Source organism: Fistularia commersonii, chromosome 25, assembly GCF_037954325.1.
Source record: "Fistularia commersonii isolate RoL2024-O1a breed Wild chromosome 25, RoL_Fcom_v1.0, whole genome shotgun sequence".
NCBI lineage: Eukaryota > Metazoa > Chordata > Actinopteri > Syngnathiformes > Fistulariidae > Fistularia > Fistularia commersonii.
This window is the reverse complement of record NC_141308.1, coordinates 3,861,041-3,873,978: the sequence shown is the minus strand read 5'-3', so window position 1 is coordinate 3,873,978 and position 12,938 is coordinate 3,861,041. Positions and strand designations below refer to the sequence as shown.

The 12,938-nt window shown below is 38.5% G+C and overlaps 1 protein-coding gene across 1 annotated transcript in view; it reads right to left on the bottom strand.

Moving 5' to 3' along the window:
* The window catches only part of LOC147218875 (laminin subunit alpha-3-like), a 62,528-nt gene that overhangs the window by 9,635 nt on the left and 39,955 nt on the right, over positions 1–12,938 (bottom strand). The window contains exons 40-66 of the mRNA XM_086172099.1: positions 12,452–12,682; positions 8,967–9,080; positions 8,433–8,551; positions 8,255–8,335; positions 8,035–8,135; positions 7,893–7,946; positions 7,661–7,812; positions 6,364–6,474; positions 6,147–6,258; positions 5,480–5,647; positions 5,110–5,306; positions 4,918–5,034; positions 4,529–4,683; positions 4,290–4,431; positions 4,089–4,188; positions 3,891–4,007; positions 3,637–3,807; positions 3,371–3,522; positions 3,070–3,264; positions 2,343–2,491; positions 2,044–2,206; positions 1,814–1,941; positions 972–1,116; positions 770–865; positions 511–665; positions 318–435; positions 62–202 (exon numbers count right to left, since the gene is read on the bottom strand). Of these exons, the coding sequence (XP_086028225.1) occupies positions 62–202; positions 318–435; positions 511–665; positions 770–865; positions 972–1,116; positions 1,814–1,941; positions 2,044–2,206; positions 2,343–2,491; positions 3,070–3,264; positions 3,371–3,522; positions 3,637–3,807; positions 3,891–4,007; positions 4,089–4,188; positions 4,290–4,431; positions 4,529–4,683; positions 4,918–5,034; positions 5,110–5,306; positions 5,480–5,647; positions 6,147–6,258; positions 6,364–6,474; positions 7,661–7,812; positions 7,893–7,946; positions 8,035–8,135; positions 8,255–8,335; positions 8,433–8,551; positions 8,967–9,080; positions 12,452–12,682 (3,684 nt within the window). The remainder of the gene's footprint in view (positions 1–61; positions 203–317; positions 436–510; positions 666–769; positions 866–971; positions 1,117–1,813; positions 1,942–2,043; positions 2,207–2,342; positions 2,492–3,069; positions 3,265–3,370; positions 3,523–3,636; positions 3,808–3,890; positions 4,008–4,088; positions 4,189–4,289; positions 4,432–4,528; positions 4,684–4,917; positions 5,035–5,109; positions 5,307–5,479; positions 5,648–6,146; positions 6,259–6,363; positions 6,475–7,660; positions 7,813–7,892; positions 7,947–8,034; positions 8,136–8,254; positions 8,336–8,432; positions 8,552–8,966; positions 9,081–12,451; positions 12,683–12,938) is intronic.

Below are 12,938 nucleotides of genomic sequence, written 5' to 3'. Positions count from 1 at the left end.
TAAATAACTTTAACAGAATATTCTGATTTTCTGAGACAGTCCTGCATATATAGTGACTGACCTGCTCTTTGTGCTTCATCATCAGACCCTGAGTCTCTGTACTCTTAAATCCAAGGGAGACGGAGACGTCATTGGCCAAGCTAAAACCTGTGAGATCCGCTGACAGATAACTGCCCGTGTCGAACTCTGCTTTACGAGAAGCCTAAACCAGAACAGGCAATTTTGTCATTTGTTAGTAGGTCTAAACATAAGCATGATGTAATGTGAACATATAACAAAATATGAAACCCATTTAGATGATGAGGCTCATATCTTACCAGGGAAGCCTCCGGACAACCTTTGCTGATACCCATTTGCTCATCGAAAATTTTATACCCTATGTTGAGCTTCAAATTCTTCACGCATCCTTTGAATGGCTGCATCTTGATGTTGTGTCTGTGAATAGGCCAAAGAGTTGAGTCAAATAGCTTTAACGTCGCCCACTTGGTAACTAGTAAGTGCAGTACAAACCTTTCCCTCAGTTCTTGTGGTGCACCTCCAACATAGAAGTCCTCAAAGTCATCCTTATTAAAATCAACATCAGCATTAATCGTGTTTCCTGGAAAGCGGACTGTGACTGTTCCTTTATGTGTGAAAACGAAGAGGGCCTCTACCCAATCACTGCTCTGAAGAAAAAAAACAGTAAAGTTTGTATGATGTATTTTGAATAATAATTCTGTGTTTGCCTATTGCTTTGCATCCCCTTAACCAAAAATAATGAGTTTCTTACTGGAAAGATCGCTTCTGTAGTTTTCACTGGTTGTTTCATTGCATTACTGTTCATATGAATGAAACCTTGCTCCATGGTGACAGTAAAGTAGTTGTCCTGTATTGAAAAGGGGATGAGAAAGAACCAAAGTCTTGCATGGAATCCCTTCAACTCCACATCAACCAATATTTATGTTACTGACAAACAATTGAGAATACTTTACCCCAGATGCCAAAAATAAAAGAAGACCGTTTTCTGAACGTGCGTTGATGCTCATAATGATGCGGAGGACTTTTTCTTTTTTATCTATCATTGCTCTGCCATATCCAGTGCCTTCAAAATAGAGCGAGTCCAGAGGAGGCACATACCTAGACAGAGTGAGGAGTTAAAAATAAAGTTCTTAAACGAATTTCACAATATTTCAAATTCTCAACTTGCTCGAAAAAATTAAACATAACAAAGCAGTCGAAAGAAAGGCAAATACACAACATATGTCAGCTAATTAACTCATTTCCGCAATGGAAATACATCATAATTAACTATAAAATGCTTAAGGGGAACCTCTGATCACCCTGTAAAGCATGAACACTTTTATTTTATGATAGAACTCTGTGAACATTTTTCATTCTTTAAAAAAATACAATGACATGCAATCTGGATATTGTACTTAACCCAGCTGCAATTTCCATCATACCAGTATTGATTAAATAAGACAGTGGAGGCAATCACTAGAGCAGCAATGGGAAGTTCATATTTCATTATATTTCTTATTCTTCCTCCTTTCTACTATTATCTATTACTGTTATGTTTTTTACTTGAAACTCTGGCACAACAATTTCCTTCGGGATTAATAAAGTTGTTCTCATCTCATCTCAAATACAGTTTAAAAACTTGTTGGTAAATCATTAAGAAGACAACCAATGTTTTACAGCTGCATGATAAAAAAAAATTCCACATGCTATTTGCATTCTAAAATGACCCTTTTAAAATATACAACATGTTTTAATCTACAACTGAGCAGGATGCATTGCAATTAATTTGAAAAGCAATTATGGCAGGACCAACCTCTTGCATGGAGCAGTAGGATTGACATTCACTGCTTTTTGGAAATTATAGAGGCTGATGACTCTGTCATTAAATGAAGACATCTCCAGGCAGCCTGTGTAATTCTGAAAGTTGAGTGAAGTTGGTGGCTGAAAATGAAAACAAATGGAGTTATAGTTACTACCGAACATGATAATACACAAATGCTAACTAGTTCTTAGCTGGATATCAAAATAAATTAAGCAGCTCACGGTGAAGCTTGTAGGGTATCCTCCAATATAGAACACAATATCATCCTGATTGAGGTCCAAAAGATATTTGGACTCTTCACCTTGAGGATAAAACTTTAATGATTCATCAGGTTTGCTTGATGCAATATTTTTGGTCAGGGTCATCTGCACATCTTGATAAATTCTGAATCAAAAACAAAACATCAAACTCATTATTTTCAATGAAAGATACAATATGGTATGTGTGATGTCATGGTGGCTACTCAATATCAAAAATGAATTAATATTATATTTCAGAAAATACAGATCGATTTGCTCACCTGCTTAGTTCAACTCTGTCGAACTTGGCCGGCTCGGATGAAGACGTGGAGATGTAACCGGTTTTTATGACACGTTCAACTCCGTTGAGCTTGTACACACCATATAATACGTTGCCCTTCAAAGCCATACCAATGTAGTTCTTCGAGGACTAAAAAAAGGATGTTTATTAGGTGAGTAAATGGCCTTTTTTTTCCCCCAAAACATTAGTCTAAATATCATAACATATTTTCTATTTTTCAAACCTAACCTAATCCTAATGGTCAGGGAGTTTTGAACAGAGCATGTGAACTTTCTTTTCAAAATGAATCATACATATATACACTGCTCAAAAAAATAAAGGGAACACTTAAAAAACACATCCTAGATCTAAATGAATGAAATATTCTTACGAAATACTTTGCTCTTTACACAGTTGAATGTGCTGACAACAAAATCACACAAAAATGATCAATGGAAATCAATTGTATCAACCCATGGAGGTCTGATTAGGAATCACACTCAAAATTAAAGTGTAGAAACAAACTCCAGGCTGATCCAACTTTGATGTAATGTCCTTAAAACAAGTCAAAATGAATATGTGTTGCTTCCTGAGTGGACACTATGATTTCACAGAAGTGTGATTGACTGCATATATATATATATATATATATATATATATATATGCACACAGCATGTATAGGAATAATGCTTTGTAAGAATTATTATATTGTATATGCACCCACTTACATCTCTGTTGCCGAGGTACATCACAAACATGTTGCCACTGTCTGCAGACTGCCTGCGTCTACGCCCTCCATCACCCCTTCCATCAGGCCTCTGCAGTGACAAGGCCAAGTTTGTGTAGGCCTTGAGATCCTCCAGATTCCTCGGCGGACGCATCTCAACCATGCTTTTTCCAGAGAACTGCATTGGAATCATAATCTGGGGAAAAGATAGTTCATTTAGACAATCATCTTCCTGACCACAGACACAGATGTTACTGCCAAAATAAATATCTTGTAGGTCAGAATAAACAGCGTAGTCTCACCCTGTTTGCCGCATCTCGGGCTTGTTCAATGAGATCTTTTATCACCTTTATGTTCTCAGTTATGTTCCTCAGAGGTAAGAAATTTGAGGTGAGGTTCTCCAGCTCTGAGATCTTGTCAGTGATTGATGGAATGTTTTTCAACAAGTCATTTACTGCACGTAGAGGGTGCAAGATAAAACATTAAAACGGCAATGTTATGACGCTAAGTCAAAATTAATGATGTAGGAATGCCAAAAGAATATAAGCACATATTTTCTGAACCATACCGGTGTTGCTCGCATCGTCCAATACGTTGCCCAGGTTGGAGTCACCAGGGGTGGCTCTGATCGTGCCAATTTTCTTATTGATGTCAGCCAGTTTCTCCATAGCATTGCTGGCAGTGTCATTAGCCGAGGCCGCCTTCGTCTTGGCATCATCAATCATATCACGAATGTCATCTTGTTGAGAGAATAAGATGTTGGGAAAAATGAGTAAATAAGTAAATTACTTGAAAGTAAAGATTGAACTGGAATTATCATACCTGATTGGATGTTTTTCAGTTGGTTTTGTACATCAAGAACATCCTTCTCAAGATCCTCCTTCTTGTTTTCAGCATTCTTCAGGCGTGACTTTATGTCATTGATGTCCTGACTATTATCTGGGAAGAAAAAAGAAAAACTAGATATTGAGCTTTGCATTGGTTTAAAAAACATAAAATCGTCAAAGACCGCTTTATTACCCTCAAGATTCCTTTTTGCTGTGTTTGCATCGTCCAACAGTTCTTGCCCTTTGTCTTTAAGGTCTTTTGCTCTTTGTGGAAATTTCTGCATTTTGACACTCTTAAGGAGAAAAACAATAATAGAAATATTCAATCAAATGACAAAGAAGTACTCTGAGGTATTCGTATGAAAATGATATTCATTTCACAAGAGGGGCTTACATTAAGGGCTTTGTCTGAGGAACTTTTTGCTTCTCTTGCTGCTTCCTCGGCAGCTTTGACCGCATCTGTGATGTTCTTATAGGCATCGATCGCATCTCTGGCATCGCGCACCTCGTTGTTTTCACTTGCACTCTTCACAGCTCTTCCAAGAAAGCAGGGAAATTAACCAAAGACACGTTAAAAATTGATTCATTTATCCATAGTGATGACATTTCTTTTGGAATCTGCAATAAACCTACTCCTCAAGTTCCTTTGCCATCTCGGTGAGTTTCTTGGCATGATCCTCTGCAGCCCTCACAGTTTTCTCCTTGGATGCTGCCTCAGACATGCCATTTACCTTCTTGGTCAATTCAGTCTTGGCCCCATCCAGTTGTCCAGCCAGACGTTCAAACTCCTACAAAAAAGGAAAAGATTCTTTAGATTATACAAAACATAAGCAGACTTGCCCACATCTTGAAATACAGGCGAAACCACAGATCGCTATCTAACATTACTGCATGCTTGGACCTGACTGCTCACTGGTATGTACCCAGGCAGTTATTATACAGAATAGTTCCATATCTAAGCAAATTCAAAGATATAAAATATAACTCTTATACCAAGCAGATTATAGTATGAAAAAGTGTACCATTTTATTGTCAGATAAAGTTTCAGACAAATCCTTCGTTTTCTTCAGTTCATCCTTCGCCATGGTTATTTGGTCCTCGACGAGCTTCCGCTCTTTCTTCAAATCGTCTATGCGATTCTGTAGAGACAACATTCATTTAATTCACAATACAGCGATACTTAGTATGAAAAAATGGCATTTAAGAGGCATTACCTGCAGATCTCCAAGTGCCAGGGTACTTAGCCCATTTTGAGCATTTGCTTTTTTCACAAAGTCAGCTGCTTCCTTCAAAGCCTTATCCAGATCCTTCAGTTTATCCTCGTAATCTTTCAAAAGACCCCGAATCTTTTCCGCTGTGGCTTCATTCCGGTCACTTTGCTTTGTCACATTAGTTTTAATGTGAGCTAGCACTGCATAATAGAATATTATACATTACAGAGGGTTAAACCATCTTGACATAAGAATATGTTTGACACTAAAAAAAACTAAGTAGCATTAAAAGACATTTTAAGATACATCTGGATTTCATAAATGGAGGAAATCTATTCATTTACAGTCTTTGCAAGAATAGTATCATACATACATTTCATGGCCTGATCTCTCTCTTTCTCCGCTGCCGTCTTCTGGGGATTGAAATTTCTATTCTCCATCTCTTTCACCAAGCGTTTAGCATCCTCCAACATTTTGCCGATATTTTCACTAGGCAGTGCATCACCTCTGCTTCCTGCCTGATTGAGTTGGTCGAGCAGATCTATAAAACAAAAATAAACAAACCCACTGTTAGTTTTGACATGTTTTATATTAGTTCCTTGAGGCTATCGTTAAAAACAAGAGAATAAACAAGACATTAAGTGACAGATGTATGGATGATCATCCGAAAAGTGATTTTTCAATTCTGATGGACAAAAAATTGATGTACAATTAACACTGTAATCTATATACAGGTAAGCGGATGAGAATATTCTTCAGCAAACCTTGATGCCTACATACCGCTGCCAGTATTAATACACTATCTTAAGCAACATTTAGCTGAGACTTAAACTTCACTTTTTTCTTGAGACATGTCATTCGCTTCAGTTTCCAGAATTTACACTCCTGTTCAGCATTTGCCTTGAACATCCCTCTGACCCCTCAACCCTCCTATGATTCTGTGCATAACTGTCAGAATTCGCAGGTTTCAGCCCTGTATGGACTGCTTCAACACCATTCTTCATGTTGTTGTTCAGCATTTATGGTGAGTTTCTGTTTACCTTGAATTTTCTTGAGCATATGTTGAATCTCCTTATTCAGAATGTTTGCTCGTTTGTTGCTTTTTTCAACATCCGTCACTGCCTTCTCAGCATCATAAACACTTTTATCTGCCTGGAAATAAACACATAGACGAAGACATTTTACATATCTTCTTACATTTATTATTGCCAGCACATATGTGTTATTAAAACATCATCCTCAGACCCCGATATCTACCTTATCTTTCAAGGAACTGATGTCATCGGTGAGACTGTCCATGTCGTCTTCCAGCTGGTTGATTCTGGTCTTTTGGTTGGTGAGTGAAGAGTCAAGCTTGTTTACAAGAATCTATTTGGAAAACAAATGCATGCACGGACGCATGCACCCAAAACAGAAAAAATGTTAATATTGTATATAAATGTACAACTTCTTTGCCATCTTCTTCTTTCACTTTCGTCTGCTCCCTTCAGGGATCGGCATAGGGAATCAATTTCCTCCATCTAACCCTATTCTCTGTATCCTCTTCTCTCACACTAACTTTATAGTTAACTTTATAGTGCTCGTGCTTCACAGCTAGAAGGTCCTGGGTTCGATTCCCGGGCCTGACGGGGCCTTTCTGTGCGGAGTTTGCAAGTTCTCCCCATGTCTGCGTAAGTTATTCCGGGCACTCCGGTTTCCCCCACCACTAAAAACATGTACAATAGGTCAGGATGAATGAGAGTGTGTTTGTGAGTGCAACTGTGGGACAACGGATGCAAATTAGCCCATGGCTACAATACGGAGTGGTGTGCTTACATGCATGTCTCATGTGTGTCTCATGCACTGCCCCAACCAAATAAATAAACAAATAAATATCCTCTCACACCACACCCATAAATCTTACTTTGGTCTTCCTCTAGATCTCCTGACTGGCAGCTTCAACCCCAGCATCCTTCTACCAATATATTCCCTATCCCTCCTCTGTACCTGACCCAACCATCTCAGTCTGGCTTCTCTTACCTTCTCTCCAAAACATCTAACATGTGCTGTTCCTCTGATAGGATCTGGAATGGGTCTATCCATCCTCATCACTCCCAAAGAGAACCTCAACATCTTCATCTCTGGAGCCTCCAGTTCTGCTTCTTGTTTTTTTTTTCAGTGCTACTGTCTCCATACAGCATCATTGGTCTCGCAACTATCCTGACACCTTTCCTTTCATTCTGGCTGATACTTTTTAATAATATATTACCCTGACTGTTTTAGTATATTTGTCAAAACACCATTCAGGCTGAGTCAGACAGTAAAAAATCTAGACATGAAAATAACATTTCACACTGTAGCTCAATACAGCAGAGGAGTGGAAGAGTATTGCAATGTTCTGCCTGTCACTACATCGCAGACACTCAACAATGACAGTTGCTGAATAACAATTTTTTAGACCCATTAAGTGACCTCATGAAAATCACTAGGGCTGATGAATACTGAAAACAAGAGGGCAACTCTTGTTTGTGAACCTTAGAGTTAGAGGTTGACATGATGGCTCAACCCGTGTTACCTTGGTGTCCGACACGGCTCTTTCCAGCTTCTTCATCCGATCCTGAGAGGAGGCACTGGAGTTGGCATTATCCAGCTGAGCTTTTATTCTTCTAAGCTGATCATCTAGCTTCTCCAGATCATTGAGTAAAGTCTGGGCACAGTTATCACACTCTGGAAAACAAAGGAAGATTTGATTCTTCTGTAAAGCTGCAAACTCGAGAGTCTAATCCAGATAGGTTACGTTAACTCACCAAGGCACTGCATAGCTACGTTTGTGTCTCCTGGCTCTATTGTGTTCTTACAAACTGCAGAAATACCGTAAACACATTGACTTAGAAAAGTAAACCAATTGAGAAAGGGTGCTGTTTTCAAAAGGTGAATTAAATATCTTACCTCCGGTCCTGGGATCACAGGTGTTACCATTGCCATTGCAATTACAGGGTTTACACCCTCCTCCTAACGTCAATGGGTTACCATAGAAACCAGGAGCACAACTATAAGAAAGTGACAAAATACACGTAATTAGTTAGAAAACAGGGATTACCAGGACTATGTACTGTCTTTGTACCATGTATATTTACATCTTAAAATAATCTGTCTAAAGAAGACTTGCCTTTCACATTTGTCTCCAGTGTATCCTTCTTTGCATATGCACTGAAATTCTCCATCAATCTCTCTGCAGCCTACTGCAAAACTGAGCAATGACAGAGCAATTCTGGTTAAATTTCCGAGAGAGCAAATTCCTTTTAACTGCCGCATATCTGATAATATTCTTTTCCGGTCCCACCAACCTGTTAGTGGGTGTATTGAATGGGCATGGGCATACTCTGCATGTACGCTGAGCAGCATTTCCATAATAGCCTTCTTTGCAGTATTCACAACGGGCCCCGGCTGTGTTATATTGACAGTTCTGAAAATCCAAAAAAAGTGCATTTGGCAAAATACTTGCAATTTTATAGAATACACAGTACATGCAGAGTCATAAAAATCAGTTCGGTATGGAAAATAACTTGTGTAGCTTAGGAATGCAACCCCTGAGGGTAAAGAGAAAAGACATTTCCCTGCCAATCAGTCATAAAGAATGCGTTTGATGTACTGGAGAGATAGCAACTTTACCCGAGTGTACCCTTTTTAGCTACTAGGGTGGGGTTCCATGTATGCATTGCACATGCAAGCCTGTGCTTGAGTGTCTTGCGTAACAATAACACAGGGGTGGCTGATATCTTAAAATGTGTACAGGCATATCCTCCTATCATGGAGTGTAATGAATGAATGATAGGCCCATAATAGAGATGACTAAATGAGCAGTTGACTGATGGCCTTACCAGGCACCTCCCTGTCCAATCTTCACATTCTTTTGCCAGACCGTTGCAGTTGCAGGGTATGCAGCGGCCCAGGTAAGGCCCACTGCCATCTCTGAAGTAACCAGGGGTACATTTCTGTAAAAGATAAAAACATAAGGCTGACACTTAAAAATGTGGTTATTAGATCAAGAGTCAACATATGATGTATCTGATATTATTTGATTAAAATAAGGTAGGGATTTTCTATTATACTCCACTGTTTTTGTTATTCAGTACTTTTACATTGATTAAATAAATATTCAGGTGATTCCCTTTGATTAATCTTCTATATGAAAATATGATGTGATTCTTCGAACAGCATGTTTTGTTTTACTTAAAGTTGACAATGGTTAAGCTGGTTGAGGCAATGTACCCAAAGAGCACACAAAGTGATGAACTTCACCTGAGGTGTCACTGAAATAGTGATCATAAAATTGGATATCTGCCTTTTGCTTTTAGAGATAAAAGATAAAAGATAACAAGAATCTCCAATAGTACTATAAAGTTACTCTTAACATTTTAATTACATTTTAAAAGACTTTACCTGATTGTAAGTATTGGTGGCACTGTCACTAACAGATGGATCCCAAACAGAAGGATACTGTACCCATTGGCCTCCATGGTCATTTACCGACAGATATTGTCTTTGCTGACCTGCTTGGTCATTAAGTGAAAGGTCCTGTATTCTCTGAGTCCATCTATCATGATGCCTGGGGTGTCGGGGCTTCCTCCCTCTCAAGAAGGGCCTGGGGCCACCGCAGCATAGTCCAATCAAAATCAATCCAAGCAGGGTCTGTAACAGAACCCCTGTACGCCGATGTCTATCCATATGCGTCGCAAACATTCCTAATGTTTAGTCTGTGTGAAATAACACTCAACTCGCCGATGTCCCGGCCTCTTAAACACAAACTCACAGTCATACACACACGTAGGCAAGGATGACACGCCCATCTCCGACTGAGTCAACTCTGCAGATCAACAAGTGTGTATGCTGGTGCAAAAGCACACGCATGCAAGTGTTCACATGTTTGCTCATTCCACTCTCTGTCATACACTTACATACACAATAAATAGACAGATAATTGCTTAATACACTTAATATGTGAGCACGCACACATACAAAATTTGCTCGCTACTGGCATTTCAAAGTAGAAAAAAAGGAAAATCATAACATTGTAACTGCTATTGTGTCTTATCGCAAACACAGAGTATGAAGCAGTGTTGAGTGCAATTCATTGAAAGGGATGTTTGTTTTCTTTCTTAATTTATATCCTAAAATAGACGAGAAGGTTCTGTCTAAGAACATTAACTGCATAGACACAAAGAGAAGTTCCTGTAGGTAAGTTGGGACATGAAGATGCTGTAATGTAAAGTAATCTAAAAGAATTTTAAAATTACTTACTACATTTTACAGTGCCCTGAAAACAAGAACGGCATTGTGTGAGTTGATACAATTTAATGTCTGATATTTGGTAAACCCTAACGAAACTGATCATACTCGATTAATCTGGCCCAAGTATACATAATTTAATGTTTGAGCAGCTGATAAGTTATGAATTTCTTATTCAGGTCTGCTATGCATCCAGGATAACATTTATCTTTTTTGTAATCAACTTTTTAGTTACTGCAGCTTGCAATACAAAAAAAAATCAACATTAGCCAATTTTCACTACAACATATACTGTGCAGTTTAAAAAGGAAGAGTCCTAAAATTAATCCTGGAGGGATACTACTGTAAAAGCAGAGACCAAGGACGTCTGACATCTGATCACCCAGCCACACTAGAAAAATTACTTAGCTGATTTTTTTAAAACAGGACACATAATACAGAATGAGTTGGAAGCATGATCATTCACTCATCAAATCCCTAAGTACTATCATTAATGTCCAAGAAGATATTTCTAAATAAACGAAGCAAGGAACAAAAATGCTCATTACAACAATAGATGGCCAGTGGTAATGATAACTTGCCTTAGTAAGACAGTAAATGTTTGTTGACTTTGAAATTAAATGATATTATGTAAAATCTTAGTGCTTTCACATAAAAATAAACAGTCAGCTTCGAAGCTCTGTTTTCCAACATGGTTTAGGACAAAATTTGTGTAGCCATTTTGGACAGAGAGGAAAAGGATCAGACAACAATCATTCCTGAATCACACCTTACAAACAGACTTCAGACATCATAGGTGTGTCAGAGGCTCTTACAGACGTGCATACAGTAGGCAATTTTAGGTGAACACGGTTTATGAGTAACACGTGTGTTGCCAACTGCCACACCCTATGTGTCCAGGCGTGGCTCAGTGTCATACCACCTAAGGCAACTCAAAACCAACTTCCTTTCAACACTCCCAAAGTCATGATGTCTCACAATACACTGGAGTGAGGTATCTATGGAAACGGCACTCCCACAAATAGAGTTAAAATGGAAAGACACAGTTTATTTGTTTATTGGTTGTGGCCAATAAATAAATAGATAAATAAATAAAGAATAAATGTTATTTCAGCACAGTAAACTGAATCTTATGACTTGGATTATATTTTGTTAATTTGTCAAAGACAAACCTGCTGAAAATATGTGTGGACTGAGATTCACAAAGTCAATTCAATTCATCTCATCGCATTTATCAACTACAACATGAACGTTAACGCGGCATTTGTATAAGCCATAACCTTGCCAGTGATTATAGCCGTATAAAAACCAATATTATGTCTGCGTGATTGTGCATCATATTCCAGCCTGGGGCTACACAATTCGTCTGATCACTGGATGGTATTTTCTGGGACATTCCACCCAAGTCTCCACACCAACCAAATTTTCCTTTCGGAAAAGGGTGTGGCCAGTCATTCAAGTGTGTCAAGACAACCTAGAAAACATTGCATAACAATCTAAATTTCACAAAATCATCTGTGTATCACCAGCTTCTTCTCCCTTGTAGATTTCAGATGGAATAATGCACTAATGCAGTTATTATTGTTTTATAGAGGGGGGTAAATGTGAAAGTTGCCAAAGCCTTCAAATTTTTGCCAACAAAAAAATCATCTTTGTGATGCCTGAGCTGGGCACTGTTGTAAATCATTGTATTTTTTTTTTCTTATTTTTCCATTCTTTAACAGGGTTAAGGGCTTCTCTACAAAAGCTTAAGATCACAGAGAAATCTATGTTAAACAGCTGTTGGGCTACTTTTTGGAAAGTGCAAGTGCATCTCAGACAAATTTCAAATATCTACCAGAATAAGAACCACGGGCCTGAGATCCAATAGGAGTGCAAAATAAACTTCAGTGCAGGAATTTCCTTTAACATTTTGTGAAAGGGGATCCTGCACTGTTAGCAACTTAACCAGGATTGTTGAAATGTACTTCTTATTAATGTTATTGCAGAGTCATGTAGCGTATAAATTACAATGGAACATAGTGCATAGTCCTAACTCAAGGCAGGGAGTTTGTTGTGTAACATTTTATTTTCTTACCTCGCAAGAGTCTCCCGTGTACTCAGAAGGGCAAGAGCAAACCTCCAAATTGCTTCCAGGACTTCCAGTCCCAGTGTTACTTGCTTCTTCCAAGCCCACCTGTCCTAGACTGAGTCTTTGGCTCTTAGTAAAGTACAAAGCACGAATCCTCAGACCCAGCAAATTGGCGAGAACCATCATTAGCTCCTCTCTCGACACAGGCCTGTTTGTGCCAGCATGACGCCAGTTTCCCTGCAGACATCAGACAAGTAATAATGTACCTTGCACTCACATTACACTGATATGTTGTAAACAGATTAAACCACATTAAAGGATATTTTACTAGCCAAAAACTTGAATATAAGACAGCATATCCCGATAAGTACTCACCAGAGTCCTATATCATCAAGCCAAATATTCACTTTTACTCTGTTATACATATGGTCATCGAGAACATACGTCTCTGTTCTTTGAAAAAACATCCTAAATATAAAGGTATGTACAAATA